The sequence below is a fragment of the Rhinolophus ferrumequinum genome, chromosome X (genome assembly GCF_004115265.2).
Source record: "Rhinolophus ferrumequinum isolate MPI-CBG mRhiFer1 chromosome X, mRhiFer1_v1.p, whole genome shotgun sequence".
Classification (NCBI taxonomy): Eukaryota; Metazoa; Chordata; class Mammalia; order Chiroptera; family Rhinolophidae; genus Rhinolophus; species Rhinolophus ferrumequinum.
Window position 1 is genome coordinate 25,350,719 of NC_046284.1, and position 16,845 is coordinate 25,367,563.

The window sequence follows — 16,845 nt, forward strand, 5'->3', positions numbered from 1 at the left end:
GACAAGCAAATGAGAAACAAAAACTCATAGACACGGACAATAGTTTAGTGGTTACCAGAGGTTAAGGGGGGTGGTGGATGGGAGATGAGGGTAAGGGGGCTCAAATATATGGTGATGGAAGGAGAACTGACTCTGGGTGGTGAACACGCAATGGTATTTATAGATGATGTATTACAGAATTGTACACCTGAAGTCTATATAACTTTTCTGACAGTTGTCACCCCAATAAACTTTATTTTTTTTAAATGGATTGAAAGACCTACATGTGAAACAGAAAACTGTAAGATTCCTAGAAGGTAACATAGGAAAAACCTTGATGACCATGGGTACGTCAGGACTTTTTAGATACACCACCAATGGCACAGTCCATGAAAGAAATAATTGATGTAGTGGATTTAATAAAATTAAAAATTTCTGCTCTGTGAAAGACAATGTCAAGAGAGCGAGAAGAGGAGCTACATATTGGGAGAAAATATTTGCAAAAATGCACAACTTATAAAGGGCTATTATCTAAAATATGCGAAGAACTCTTAAAATTCAACAGTAAGAAAACAAATAACCTGTATAACATGTGCCATAGTGTTTGATAAACACCTTACCAAAGAAGTTATACGGATAGCAAATAAACATTAAAAAAGATGCTGCACATCATATGTCATCAGGGAAATCAAATTAAAATAACAAAATGCCACTACACGTCTATTAGAATGACCAAAATCCAGGATACTGACAACACTAAATACTGGTGAGGATGTGGAGCATCAGGAGCTCTCATTCATTGCTGGTTGGAGTGCAAAATAGTATGGCCAGTTTGGAAGACAGGTTGACAGTTTCTTACAAAACTAAACATGCTCTTAGCATATGATCTAGTGATTGTGCTGCTTGGTATTTATCCAAAGGACCTGAAAACTTATGTCCACAAAAAAAGAAAAGAAAAGAAAAACATACACACAAATGTTCATAGCAAGTTTATTCATAAATGCAAAAATTTGGAAGCAGCCAATCTGTACTTCAGTAGAGGAATGGATAAACGGTGGTACATCAGACAATGGAATATTATTTAGCACTAAAAAGAAATGAGTTATGAAGCCATGAAAAGACATGGAGCAACTTTAAATGCATATTGCTAAATAAAAGAAGAAAACCTCAAAAGGCTACATACTGTATGATTCCAACTATGTAACATTCTAGAAAAGGCAAAATTATGGAGACAGTAAAAAAGATCAGTGGTTGTTGAGGTTGGGGAGTGTGATGGGATGAATAAGTGGAGCACAGAGGATTTTTAGGGAAGTAAAAATACTCCGTATGATACTCTAATGATTGACATTTGTCCAAACCCACAGTATGTACAACACCAGAGTGAACCCCTAATATGTTTAAACTATGGCTTTTGAGTGATTATGACGTGTCAATGTAAGTTCATCACTTGTAACAAACCACTCTGGTAGGGGATGTTGATAATAGGGGAAGCTGTACATGTTTGGGTGCCAGGAGTATATGTGAAATCTCTGTACCTTCCCCTCAGTTTTGCTGTGAACCTAAAACTGCTCTAAAAAATGATGTGTGTGTGTGTGTGTGTGTGTGTGTGTGTGTGTGTGTGTATAACAAGAGGGAAGGTAAGAAGAGAAAGAAGGAAGGAGGGAGTGAGGGGAAGAGAGAGATAAAGAGAAAGAAACACTACAATGCCGTCTGGTATACTGCTTTCAAATTCTATGGCTTCCTGCTAGTTCAGGCTGTATTGTTTTAACACTTGTAAAGAGCTGGAATTCAGGCCTTTATCCATCACTTGTCCATCAGTCAATTTTTTTAAAGCATTTGTCAGAGTTTACATTGATAAGTAACCTAAACACTGAAACCTTAGTACAACAAATTATTTTGCTTATCATTTCTTTTTAGCTGATAATAGTAGAACTCTGAATGTGGATTCCACTGCAATGACGCTACCTATGTCTGATCCAACTGCATGGGCCACAGCAATGAATAATCTTGGAATGGCATCACTGGGAATTGCTGGACAACCAATTTTACCTGGTATGCTATTTTTAATCACCTCACAAGCATTTATTTTTATTGACCATGTGGTCATAAATATAGCAGTATGACACAATTTACTTTGAAGTTAACATTTACCAGATTCTGCCTAAAGTGTGCATTTTTGTAATATGAGCTTTATAGACTGGGTAGCCAGTAGTTACTAGTATACTCTCTATTGCATTATTGGCAAGCTTGGGGTGTATCTGATGCAGGATATGCAGAATATTTATTTATTTATTTATTTATTATTAATTTATTTTTAATTTATTGGGGTGACAATTGTTAGTAAAATTACATAGATTTCACGTGTGCAATTCTGTATCACATCATCCATAAATCACACTGTGTGTTCACCACCCAGAGTCAGCTCCCCTTCCATCACCATACATTTGATCCCCCTCATCCTCATCCCCCACCCCCCAACCCCTTTACCTTCTGGTAACCACCAAATTACGTTCCCCAGATTAATTTTCAAGCCCGTGGCCATCCTATGGTCACCGATTGCCCTCCAATCCCCTCACCCTCCCCCCACCCCCCACCCCTCCCGCCCATCTAGCAACCCTCAGTTTTTCCTCATTGTCTCCCAAACTGTTTCTGATTAGTTCATTCACTTATTCTTTTCTTTAGAATCCGCAAATAAGTGAGATCATATGGTACTTATCTTTCTCTGTCTGACTTATTTCACTTAACATAATGTTCTCTAGATCCATCCATGTTGTTGCAAATGGTAAGATTTCTTTCTTCTTTATGGCTGCATAATACTCCATTGTATAAATGTACCACAGTTTCTTAATCCAGTCATCTACCGATGGGCATTTTGGTTGTTTCCATGTCTTAGCTATTGTGTATAGTGCTGCAATAAACATAGGAGTGCATAAAGATTTTTGAATTGAAGTTCTGGATTTCTCCGGATAGATACCTAGGAGTGGAATTACTGAATCATAAGGTAGTTCCATTTTCAGATTTTTGAGATACCTCCATACTGTTTTCCATAGTGGCTGCACCAGTCTGCAATCCCACCAACAGTGCACAAGCGTTCCCTTTTCTCCACATCCGCGCCAGCACTTGTTGTTTGTTGATTTATTGATGATAGCCATTTTGACTGGGGTGAGGTGGTATCTCATTGTGGTTTTTATTTGCATTTCTCTGATGGTTAGTGAGGTTGAGCATTTCTTCATATGTCTGTTTGCCATCTGTATGTCCTTTTTAGAAAAATGTCTCTTCAAGTCCTCTGCCCATTTTTTAATTGGATCGTTTGTTTTTTTGGAGTTGAGTTGAGTGAGTTTTCCATAGATTTGTGATATTAATCCCTTATCAGATATATCATTGGCAAATATCTTTTCCCATTCAGTAGGATCCCTTTTTGTTTTATTGATGGTTTCCTTTGCTGTGAAAAAACTTTTTAGTTTGATATAATCCCACATGTTTATTTTTTCTCTTAGTTCCCTCGAGCGAGGGTATATATCATTAAAAATCTTACTCCGGGTAATGTCTGAGAAGTTTCTTCGTATATTTTCTTCTAGGTATTTTATGGTTCCAGATCTTACATTTAAGTCTTTAAGCCATTTTGAATTTATTTTTGTATATGGTGTAAGGAGGTGGTCCAGCTTGATTTTTTTGCATGTGTCTGTCCAGGTTTCCCAGCACCATTTATTGAATAGACTGTCATTACTCCATCGTACATTCTTGCTTCCATTGTCGTAGATTAAATGGCCATATAGGCATGGATTTATTTCTGGACTCTCTATTCTGTTCCATTGATCTATGTGTCTGTTTTTATGCCAGTACCATGCTGTTTTGATTACTGTAGCCTTGTAGTATAATTTGAAGTCAGGTATTGTTATACCTCCCACTTTGTTCTTATTTCTCAAGATTGCCTTTGCTATTCGGGGTCTTTTATGGTCCCATATAAATTTTAGGATTATATGTTCTGTTTCTGTGAAAAACGATGTTGGCAGTTTGATAGGAATTGCATTGAATATGTATATTGCCTTAGGCAGTATGGACATTTTAACTATATTAATTCTTCCTATCCATGAACATGATATGTGTTTCCATCTATTTATATCTTCCTTCATTCCTTTCTTCAGTGTCTTATAATTTTCTGAGTACAGATCTTTTACTTCTTTGGTTAAATTTATTCCCAGGTATTTTATAGTCTTTGGAGCGATTGTAAATGGGATTGTTTTTTTAATTTCTCCTTCTGATGTTTTATTATTCGTATATACAAATGCAACTGATTTCTGAATATTAATTTTGTATCCTGCTACTTTACTAAATTCATCTATCAGCTCTAATAGCTTCTTGGTGGAGTCTTTAGGGTTCTCTATATATAGTATCATATCATCTGCATACAATGATAACTTTACTTCCTCCTTACCAATCTGGATGCCTTTTATTTCTTTTTCTTGTCTGATTGCTGTGGCAAGAACTTCCAGCACTATGTTGAATAGAAGCGGAGATAGTGGGCAACCTTGCCTTGTTCCTGATCTTAGGGGGAATGGTTTTAGCTTTTCCCCATTGAGTATGATGTTAGCTGTGGGTTTGTCATATATGGCCTTTATTATGTTGAGATAAGATCCCTCTATTCCCACTTTCTTAAGGGTTTTTATCATAAATGCCTGTTGGATTTTATCAAATGCTTTTTCTGCATCTATTGATATGATCATGTGATTTTTATTTTTCATTTTGTTAATGTGGTGTATCACATTAATAGATTTGCGGATGTTGAACCACCCCTGCATACCAGGGATGAATCCCACTTGATCGTGGTGAATGATCTTTTTAATGTATTGCTGAATTCTGTTTGCTAATATTTTGTTGAGGATTTTTGCATCTATGTTCATTAAAGATATCGGCCTGTAGTTTTCTTTTTTTGTGGTGTCTTTGTCTGATTTTGGGATCAGGGTGATAGTGGCTTCGTAAAAAGTGTTTGGGAGTCTTCCCTCCTTCTGGATTTTTTGGAAGAGCTTGAGGAGAATTGGTGATAATTCTTTTTTGAACGCTTTGTAAAATTCACCTGTAAAGCCATCTGGTCCAGGGCTTTTGTTTGTTGGGAGACTGTTGATTACTGATTCAATTTCCGTGGTGGTAATCAGTCTATTCAGGTTTTCTGTTTCTTCTTGAGTTAGCCTTGGAAGGTTGTACACCTCTAGAAAATTGTCCATTTCTTCCAAATTGTCAAATTTGTTGGCATATAGTTGCTCATAGTAACTTCTTAAAACTCTTTGTATTTCTGCAGTGTCCGTTGTCACTTCCCCTCTTTCATTTCTGATTTTATTAATTTGGGTCCTCTCTCTCTTTTTTTTAATGAGTCTGGCTAAAGGTTTGTCGATTTTGTTTATCTTCTCTAAGAACCAACTCTTGGATTCATTGATCTTTTGTATTGTTTTTCTGGTTTCTATTTCATTTATTTCTGCTCTGATCTTTATTATCTCCTTCTTTGTACTCCCTTTGCACTTATTTTGCTGTTCTTTTTCCAAATCCCTTAAATGTGAAGATAAACTGTTGATTAGTGATGTTTCTTGTTTCTTTAGGTAGGCCTGCAAAGCTATGAATTTCCCTCTTAGGACTGCTTTCGCGGCATCCCATAGATTTTGGGTCGTCGTGTTTTCATTTTCGTTTATCTCGAGATATCTTTTGATTTCTTCCTTGATCTCCTGCTTGACCCATTCATTATTTAGTAATAAGTTATTCAGCCTCCATGAATTGGTGTGTCTTCCAGTTTTTTTCCTGTAGTTCATTTCTAATTTCATAGCATTGTGATCAGAGAAGACAATTGGTATGATTTCAATTTTCTTAAATTTATCAAGACTTGTTTTGTGGCCTAACATATGATCTATCTTGGAAAATGTTCCATGTGCGCTTGAGAAAAAGGTGTATTTTGCAGCATTGGGGTGAAATGTTCTGAAAATATCGATTAAATCCAATTGGTCCAATGTATCATTTAAGGCTGTTGTTTCCATATTGATTTTCTGTCTGGAAGACCTGTCCCTTGTGGTCAGAGGTGTGTTGAAGTCCCCGACTATAATAGTGTTACTGTTGATGTCTGCCTTTATGTCAGTCAGTACCTGTTTTATATATTTAGGTGCTCCTATGTTGGGTGCATAGATGTTTACTAGGGTTATGTCCTCTTGTCGGCTCGATCCCTTTATTATTATATAGTGCCCATCTTTATCTTTTAGTATGTTCTTCATTTTAAAGTCTATTTTGTCAGATATAAGTATTGCAACTCCAGCTTTTTTCTCGTTTCCATTTGCATGAAATATCTTACTCCAACCCTTCACTTTCATCCTGTGTGTGTCTTTTGTTCTGAGGTGAGTCTCTTGTATACAGCATATACAAGGGTCTTGCTTTCTTATCCAGTCAGCCACCCTATGTCTCTTGATTGGAGCATTTAATCCACTTACATTTAAAGTGATTATTGATAGGTACATAGATATTGCCATTTTTAAATTTGTAGTTAGGTTGTTTTGATCTTTCTTCTATTTACAGAAGTCCTTTTAGTATTTCTTGCAATGCTGGCCTGCGGGTGATAAATTCCTTTAGCTTATTTTTTTCTGGAAAGCTCTTTATCTCTCCATCAACTTTAAATGATAGCCTTGCTGGATAAAGCAATCTAGGTTGTAGGCCTTTGTTTTCCATCACTTTGAGTATCTCCTGCCACTCCCTCCTGGCCTTCAATATTTCTGTAGAAAAATCATTTGATAGTCTTATGGGAGTTCCCTTGTATGTAACCCTCCGTCTTCCTCTTGCTACTTTAGGATTCTCTCTTTGTCTTTAAGCTTTGCCATTTTAACTATAATGTGTCTTGGTGTGGACCTGTTTGGGTTTATCCTGGTTGGAAATCTCTGCACTTCCTGGACTTGTATGTTAGTTTCCTTCATCAGGTTGGGGAAGTTTTCAGACATTATTACTTCAAATATGTTCTCAATCCCTTGCTTACTCTCTTCACCTTCTGGTATTCCTATGATGCGCATGTTGTTGCGCTTGATGTTATCCCAGAGGTCTCTTAGGCCATCCTCATTGTTTTTTATTCTTTTTTCTTTCTGTTGTTCCGTTTGGGTGATCTCTGCTACCTTGTCTTCTAAGTCGCTGATTCGATCCTCTGCTTCATCTAGCCTGCTGGTAATTCCTTCAAGTGAGTTCTTAATTTCGGTAATTGTGTTCTTTAGTTCCAACTGGTTTTTCGTTATGATTTCTACATCCTTCTTTATGTCTTCTCTAAGCTCCTTAAACATTCTTATCACCAGTGTTCTGAACTCTGTCTCTGAGAGGTTGGTTATGTCTGCTTCATTTGGTTCCAGTTGTGGAGGCTTCTTCTGTTCTTTTATTTGGGACGTGTATCTTTGTTTCCCCATTCTGGCTGACTGTGTTTATTTTGATATATTAGGTAGATCCCCTAGAGTTCTTAGTTCTTGCTAGGTTATCTTATGTAGTATGTGTCCTTTATATTTGACTCGCACCACATCGTCCTCCTCTGTGTGTGCTCCAAAGGTGAGTCTTGTGTTTTGTACACTGTCCCGTTCAAGATCTTTAATTGCTTCCCGCTAGTGAGCAAGTGGGGTCAACTCCTGGGCTGACCCGCCGTGAGACTTGGCTCTGCCCCCCGCAGGGCACTCTGCTGCGTGAGGGTTGACCACCCCAATGTGATTTGTCCTCTATGGGCTCCAGAGCCTGCAGAGAACCCCCTCTAGGTGTGTGACCTGCAGGTCAAACCCGGCTGCACTCCGATTTGGTCTGGAGTTGGCCCCCGGGTATGCCGAGTCCCGTGCCACCCAAGCTGGGCCCCGGCAGGGAAGTCACAGAACATAGCAAATCACCAAGCACAGCAACAACGACAACAGCAAAGAAAAAAAAAATCAAGTACATTCACATGCAAAAAAAAAAAAAAAAAAAAAAAAAAAAAAAAAAAAACCAGCCGATAACCCCCGCTCGACACAGGCAAAGATATCAAATATACAAGACAAAGCAAAACAAAACCAAGCAAAGCAAAACAAAGCAAAACAAGAAGCAGCGACCGTCTCAGCCTGAGCCCACCAAGCAATGATTAGGTTGTCCTCTGCTGTACCAAAGAGCCCCCTGCTTATTGCGCAGGCAGAGCCGGTCACCTGGTGCCCAGAGAGACTTTGGGACTGCAGACTTAAATGCGTGGGCCTGAGGGGTCTGGATGATAGTCTCCACAAAGTCAGTGCAGCTTCTGCCCTTGTCCGCACGTATGCACACCGAGAGTAGCACCACCATCCCTTTGTCCAGAGCTCCAGAGTCCTAGGGCACTTCTTCCTTGTGTGTGTATGGGTGCGGGCGGGAGATTTCTGATCTGCTGACCATGCCTCACAAGCTCTGCCTGCACGTCCTTGAGCTCCCAGCTGCAGCGGTTTCCAGGAGCTAGCAGTGCCCCAGCCAGTAATTATCCTCGCAGGCTCCCCAATACTGCGGGGGCTTAAAAAAACATTTTTTGGATCTCATCTTGTGTGTTAGAGGAGATCAGGTCCTTGTATCATCACAAGAAGGCATTACAGGATGTAGGAACAATGCATCATGAACGAAGGCAAGCAGGCCAAGGATTTACTAAAAGAAAGAAAATATATTCCCAAAATGCGGGAGTGCACAAGACCACCAGGAGAGCGACATATGCAGAATATTTAAATAACTCATTGCAATAAAAGTCAATATGATTTGGCAAGGAATTATAAATCTTGTCTAATTTATGGATTTCTTAGAAGAGAGAAATAAACATGGAGCTGGAATGAGAACTGACTGAGACATCCCAAAAATCTTAGACTTAAAGGGAAGGAAAGGACATGGTGGGGAGCATCCCAAAGACTGTAGTTAACATTGAATAACTTTTCATATTTTTTAAACAAAATAACCCATAAGAGAATGGGCATGGTATCCTAACTCCATCTCCACTAAAGATAAAAACAGAATAAAAATGCCACAGCATCTGAAAATTTTAGTTTAGACACAAAAATTTCTTCCTGGGCTGTCAGAGCTATTAACCATTAAAAATTGCCATCCTGAGAAGCGTGGGGTTCTTTTCAAGCATCCTAAACATTAATCTCTCCAGAGTCATTTAATTGTGGTCCTACTAAAAAGCATGACAGGATCCAGCCCATTTAGAACCTTGCTACTCAAAGTGTGATCTGCATAACCTGGGAGCTGTTAAGAATTTCAGAATCTCAGGCCCCAGCCCAAAACTACTGAATCAGAAGCTGCATTTTTTTTTAAATTAAAGTTTACTGGGGTGACAATTATTAGTAAAGTTACATAGATTTCAGGTGTACAATTCTGTAATACTTCATCTATAAGGGGGGAGGGCGTGGTAGGTAAGAGTAAAGAGGATCCAATATATGGTGATGGAAAAAGAACTGACTCTGGGTGGTGAAGCTTCATTTTAACACGATCCTCAAGTAATTCACAAGCACATTAAAATCGAGCAATAGATCTAGAGTCATACTGCTTCGTTATGCCATTTGTTTATATAGCTGCTCCCACCCTCAAAAAATAATTTCACAATTCCAGATTGGATTTTGAATCTCTGTAGGGGGATAAAGTAGGGTAGGCAACAATGATACATAATAATCTTAATAATAAATTAAGAAATGTTATTGCATTGAAAGCTTAGAGACAAGCATAAAGGCAGCCAAACATAAAGAAAAAAAAATGTGAATGAGAAATGGGTGGAGGAAAAAAGGAGCTTGGATTCTATATGTGGCAGAAGCAAAGAACTGTTTCACCAAACTGTAGTTCATACCGTGGGCTGCAGATGACTAGACTGCACCCTACTACATTAGACCAACCATGATTGAAATGAGCAATCAGGGGTCCTTTAAGGGCTACAGTGATTAGACCATGTATGTCGTTGGGTTTTAAATAGCTGGAGGAGCCAATATGGGATCAGCAGGTGTTACAACGGGAGCTGGTATGGCATAGTGGTTAAGAACTCAGACTCTGGAGTCAGTCTGCCTGACTTCCAAGTCTGCTTCTTTTACTACTTCATCTTGGGTAGTTATATATTGTCTATGAAACTAAATTTTCTTATTCATAAAGTCAAGCTAATAGTACCTAACCATTAGGGTTGTTGTGAGAAGTAAATTTTGCTTAGCACAATACTTAGTACATAGTTCTCGAAACTGTTGGCTATTAAAATACTTAAAAACATTATTAGTATATTTCTCATAGATACTTACAAAAGAAGTAATGGGTTTTTTAATTTAGTTTTTCATTATTTCATTATAATAGAATTTAAGCTAAAATATTATATATTGTTCTATAGCTCCATATGAAGTAGTCCAGAGTCACAATCTCTTATAGTCTAGAGTGACTTGATTACCTGATTTGTCTTAAGTATTACCAGTTTATGGAAATCTGAACTGTATAGGTGTATGTCTCAGGGAAAATATTGAGGCCAGATCTGCTCTGATACCAAGGAGACTAAATGTTAGCTTACATCAGATTATTTGTAAATCACCATGTCTAAACATAAGTCTATGTCCACAAAATAATCTTCAATGCTTAGCCACCCATCTATACTGTGGGGCAAAACAGGCCTAGCACTGAGAGGAAAAAAATATATACAAGTCATCATTACAGGCCCAATGTTTGCACTGGGGCCAATATCAAGCCTAGAAAATTAGGGCAGGTTTTCTTTTTTTTTCTTTATTAAATTTATTGGGGTGACAATGGTTAGTAAAATTATATAGGTTTCAAGTGTACATTTCTATAATACATCATTTATATATTGCATTGTGTGTTCAGCACCCACAGAGTCAGTTCTTTTTCCATCACCATATATTTGACCCCCTTTACCATCTTGTACCAACCCTCCTACCCCTTACCCTCTGGTAACCACTAAACTGTTGTCTGTCTCTATGCATTTTTGTTTCTTTGTTTGTTTGTCTTGTTCCTTTGAGTTTTATATCGCACATATGAGTGAAATCATACGGTTCTTGACTTTTTTTTATCTGATTTATTTCACTTAGCATAGTAATCTCAAGATCCATCCATGTTGTCACAAATGGCAGTGTTTCATCTTTTCTTATGGCCGAGTAATATTCCATTATGTACGAGTATATATATCACATCTTATTTTTAACAGTAGCTCACAAGGCTATTTCTTCAGAGGCAGTACCTTGCTTAGTATTTAACAACACAGGTCTTGAAGACAGACTACTTGGGTCTGAATACTTGCTCTGCCACTTGCTAGCCTTGTGACCTTGAGCAAGTTACTTGACCTATCTTTACCTCAGTTTCCTTATCTGTAAAGTGGGAATAATTATAGTATCTATCTCATAGTATTGCTATGAAGATTAAATAATATACTTAGCACAATGTTTGACATATAATAAGCACTCAATAAAGGTTAACTGTCATCATTATTATTAGTAATAATATTACATTCTTTTAAAGATGGAAATACTAACATACTTCCTTCAAATGGCTGCTAAGCTGCCAATTGAATTGAAAGTATTTCAATTCAAGTGGGTGCTAGGCAGCCACTGTCAGCTCTAATAAGTGTTCCACACATCAGTCTCCAACCAGACATCTGAAACCTCAAGAGTGATTTTAATTTATACCTCTAGCCCCCTTTGCCTACATTTTGTTTTCTTAAGGACTATGAAGAGATAGCTTCTCAGAGGCCCCTTCAGTCTTGTGATTCAGTGATCTTTTTGCTGTGCTCCAGGGAAAGTTACTTGATTTTTTTTAAAACCTAGTCTTAGAAATACTGATATTGAGTGCAGTAGTGTCCTTCTTGTCTTAAAAGTACATGCAACAATAGCACTAGACTGAGACATACTTTGTAAAGCTATGTGTAAAATCACTTGAGTTATGTGTAAACTAATTTTTCTCCTGTTTATTTTTTAGGAAAGCAGTTTATTTTATTATTTTAGGAAAGCAGTTTAACCATCAAGATTAGAACGTGGATTCTGATCTAGTCTGTGTAGGTTAAAGTAAATGCCTGCTCTGCCATTAAGTAGCTGTAACTTTCAAAGTTATATAACCTCTGTATGCCTCAGTTTCTTCATCTGTAAAATGGAGGTAATAATAGCACCTATGTCACTGGGTCGTTATGAGGATTAATAAGTTAATACATGTAAAATCTTAGAATGATGGCTGGCTTACAGTAATCTCTCAATGAACTCAGCTATGATTATTATTGTTTCAAGTTCACATCTGATGTATGGCTCACAAAAAGTTGAATTATGGCTCATTTATATTCTTAACAACAGTAAAGTATAATGAATGCAGTGACATTTTTTTTTCCCTGAAGAAGCACTGGACAATGGCAGGTGATGAGAACAGTGCATGTCTAACAGTGCTGATGACTGCTCCCTATAAATCTAGCGGGAAATCCAAGAAATGGAAGGTGCCAGCACCCTCCAATGCTGCCTACCCTTCTTGCCAAAGTCTGGGGAATAGGGTGTCTGCCATCTTTATTAAGTAACGTTGTAACTGGATGGAATAAAACATCCCCCTTATTCTCTCCCCACCCCTCAAAATCCCTTATAATGGAAAAGGCAGCAGATGAGCCACATACAATTTTTTCCTGAGATCACCCATCGATGGGTCAGTAATTCAACTACTTCTCTGTCCCTTAGGAGGCTTCCTACTGAGCCAGCAGGCTTTTCTTTGTCGTGTTTTATCTAGCCTATCTGTAACAATAGAAAAGGCTTTCGGAATTGATGAAATCTATTCCTTGATTTCCCCCAGAGAGCTCAAATCCAAACTGTCATGGATGCTGAGTCTTTTGGACACATATTTGTCATCAGGGCAGTGTCTGGCTTATTATATTCATTAAATGGGGAGCAGAGATAGACCATCTCTGGGGTCTGGGATAGAGCTTCCTTTCATCTAACATGGTGTTTTGTACAGCTGCTGTTCAATAAAGTTAATCCACCATGAGGTGGATTGGGAGGTCCCCTCTTGCTGGTGGCTGTCTTTTCTGAACGAATGTTTGCTTTTCCAAGCTGTTCAAATAAAACCAATGCTCCTTTTCACATGAAGAGAGGCACCAACAAGAGTCACACCTTTTGTTTAGGAACGATTGTTCTGCACTTCATCCCAAATTAATCCAAGGATGGACCAGTTGAGGGGTACTCATTGAATACTGCATGCTGCTTCCTTTATTTTACCCTCAATTAAAATATCCTTAGCATTCAAATGTGGAATGCATGATGTCCCCAGAAAGCAAGAGTCCCTCATTGTGGTGTCTCCACTATATTGACTATGCGTCCTTCATAATGGGAAATGTTGGAAAATATGGACTCATAGACCTTCTTCCCAGAGCATGATCCTGCCCATCTATGACCGTTGTCACTCTTAAGGAAGCAGTTCTCATTGGAACCATCAGGCTAATTCTGATGGGAACAGAAAGAAAGAATGAGGATGTATGACACATGACAGATCACTGCTCTACAAGCTCCTCAAGGAGTCCTGAACTTGAGTTTTCATTATTTTTAATGTCTTCTACAAATAGAATATGCTTTCAGTGGCATTTAAGTTTGAGATCCTGAGAAAGGAGAGCACCGTTCACCATCATTATTAACACTTCACCAAGAGCCAATAATACATAAAATACTTTACCAAATAGAATTAATGTCTCTCCAAAACAAACTTGAATCCTACCCACTGATGGTACTCTCAAGACTCCCCATGGAAACTATCATGAAGAGTGGTAGAGTGAGACCATTTATTCATTCATTCATACAAGAAATATTTACTTAGGGAGCCTGCTATATGCAAGGTACTGCAAGAATCCCTAGGAATAAAGTAGTGAACAAAAAAAACTAAGATTCCTACTCTTATAATGATTCCAATACTTTTAGACACCCCCTCCATATTTTCTCCCTAATAAAACCTGTTCTCATGTATGCCATGCCTCTTGACTGACAAATGCTCAAAGGCTTCTTATCCATTTTGCTCATTTGTGCTTTTATTTACCCATCTATTCATTAAAAATATATTTAGCTAGGTCAAGGGAGTCCAAAATGGACATAGCTCAATCCTTGCCTCCAAGCTTAGAGTCCAGTGGCAGAGGCAACAAAGTCAGCATGACTACACTACAATATAGTAAGTGTCATAGTAGAAATGTAGAAAAGTATTGTTTTACCCAGTGTGGCATTGGGGCGGGTGTGAAGTAGGTAGTGGTGGTCAGGGAAGATTAACAGAAGTGGTAACATTTGAACTCAGTATGCAGAGGTATACAGGAATGTGTCAGGTGAAAAAATAACAAACACAAAAGCAAAACAAAAAGAAAAGAAAGAAAAAAAAAAACACTAAGAACAGTCCAGGCAGAGGAAAGGATACATCAGTGACCGAAAGGTCAGATATATACAGTCTGGAGACAATGGTTAAATACTGAGTTGAATTATATCACCTATCCACAAAGACTTTGAGGCAGCATATAATAAATTACAGTAAAAGAGAAAAATAACCAGTGAAATAGACCAGCATCTGGGAAAATATAAATGAGAATAGAAGGTGAAGACCAGGTAGGGAGGTTAATCAGAATTCAGATGTGTAGGTCATAAGATTCCACCTGGTTTCTAAAGTTGAGCTGCAGTTGTGACCAGGTAGCCAAAACAAAGAGGGAAACCTAATCAGTTACATAATTTGCATTGTCCATGAAGAGAAAATACACCAATCCCCAGGAGAAGTCAAACTTTTCATGGCCCTTAACACTTTTGTGTGTGTGTGTGTATGTTTGACATTTTAGTTCTGAAAGAAGTTTTCATGGGGAGCTTCATATATAGGGGTATACATTAAGTGAGGTAGTTGAGTGACCTCTAAATCCCAAACACTGGTGTGTAGCCCAGGAACAGTTGATATTACTTTTCCTAATCTGTTTCAAAGTGTAAAAACTAAGAATATAGTGAATTTTTCATGAAGCTGAATTTGCTCAATTGAAAGAACTATTATATGTCTTTATTCTGAGATTATAGACTTCCTATATTTTTGGTTTTAAAATGTTTTGTCTTTGTTTCTTTATTTGTTTGCCTGTTCCTTTGTTGCTTTCAGTTTTATATCCCACATATCAGTGAAGTCATATATGGTTCTCGACTTTTAATGTCTGACTTATTTCACTTAGCACAATAATCTCAAGATTCATCCTATTGTCACCCCAATAAATTTAATTAAAAAGAAAAAGAAAAAAAAGAAAAATTTTGGTCAATTGGAAAAAAAATGTTCTGTCTTTTATGAACTACATGAATGGTAGGTACATGGTTAGTTTCTACTATTATTCCCACGTGTTTTCCTGGCAAATTAAGAGTTTGGAAACCTTAAATATATGTATGTAGGTAATTTTATTTTATTTTTTATTGTTATACCGTGTTTCCCCAAAAATAAGACCTAGACAGACCATCAGCTCTAATGCATCTTTTGGAGCAAAAATTAATATAAGACTCGGTCTTATTTTATGACCAGGTCTTATATTAATTTTTGCTCCGAAAGATGTATTAGAGATGATGGTCTGGCTAGGTCTTATTTTCAGGGAAACACGGTATAAGTTTCAGGTGTACAAGATTATCATTTGACATCTGTGTATACTACAAAGCGATCACCCCCAAAAGTCTAGTTACTATTCATCACCACACAATTGACCCCTTCTAGCTTTTCGTTCATCCCTAACCCCCTCCCCATCTAATAACCACTGATCCATTCTCTGTATCTATGTGTTTGTGTTTTTGTTTTGTTTGTTCATTTGTTTTTATTCATCTCTAAAGGTGTTCACAGTATCCCTGGATGAGAGTTGAGGGTATGACTCCGAATCTGTCAAATGTTCTAATGAGGCAAGAACACAGTATAAATAAGTAGGAAGTAGTAAAGGGGAGGAGGGCTAGAAAGGTAGATATTTGCAAAAACTTTTATAAAGAAATAAAGCTTCATTGGTGGAAATTTAGGATCAAAGTTGAGATTTATTGGGGAGAATCTTTATGAATTGAAATTACGCTGCATAACCCACCCAAGCTTAGTTTGCTACCTTGTTTGACATTGTAGATGAGTCAGGCCCTGACTAAACTTTTCAGCTGGCCTGAAACAAAGGTTTTGATGATCTTCTGGAGAAACAGGATGGAATGTTGATAGAATTTGAGAGTCATTGTGCAAAAAATTTGGAAACCTGTGCTCTATTTCCAAAAGGGCAGGTGATAAGTCCAGGGTTATTTTGCAGCTCAGCCAAACTGTCCTTAGAAATCTGTGTTCTCTCTTCAGGTTGACTTCCTGGAAAGTCTTTTCAAGGATCTGCATAGAACAGAGGCAGTCAGAACTGTAGTCAGTTAAAATTTCTTGTACCCAGGCATAATTCCTAATTTTCCAATGAATTTTTGGGAAATAGCAAGAATGCCCTAGTAATGTATATCTGAATTGGAATCATAATTTTCTATAAAACAGTTTAATTATGCATATATAACTAGATCCTATTTGGAACAATTATTTTGGACTAATCTATGGTTGCGTTTTAGTGGTTTTACTGTAAGTGCCCACTACCTCTTGGTGCTCAAAGGGTCTCCAGAATACCTAAAAGATTGGAAATGCCTTTATGGATCTGGGGGGACTTGGATGGGGAGAAATCACAATGTGCAGGCAGAGCCTTTCTGAGGTTATGAAAGGGCTTCCCGGCAGCCAGAACCAGAGTCCAGTCCTGAAAAGGCAAGCAGGATAGTAAACATGTGTCACCTCCTAGCTTTGCTTACGTCCAGTTCATGCATTGCCAAAATTCCAACCTCTCCCGTGGGTCAAAGTTGAGACAACGGATTTAAAACAGAGGGATCTAAATTACCTAACACTGTGGTAATACATATATTGAAT

At 37.8% G+C, this 16,845-nt stretch overlaps 1 protein-coding gene across 13 annotated transcripts in view; it reads left to right on the forward strand.

Moving 5' to 3' along the window:
- ENOX2 (ecto-NOX disulfide-thiol exchanger 2) overlaps positions 1-16,845 on the forward strand; it is a 454,293-nt gene that overhangs the window by 304,221 nt on the left and 133,227 nt on the right. For 11 of the 13 annotated variants that reach the window (XM_033118206.1, XM_033118225.1, XM_033118235.1 and 8 more), the window contains one exon: positions 1,897-2,031. The exons of the other annotated variants lie outside the window; for them this stretch is intronic. In XM_033118206.1, coding sequence (XP_032974097.1) covers positions 1,935-2,031 — 97 coding nt within the window. In that variant the 5' untranslated portion in view covers positions 1,897-1,934. The remainder of the gene's footprint in view (positions 1-1,896; positions 2,032-16,845) is intronic. 13 annotated transcript variants of the gene reach the window in all.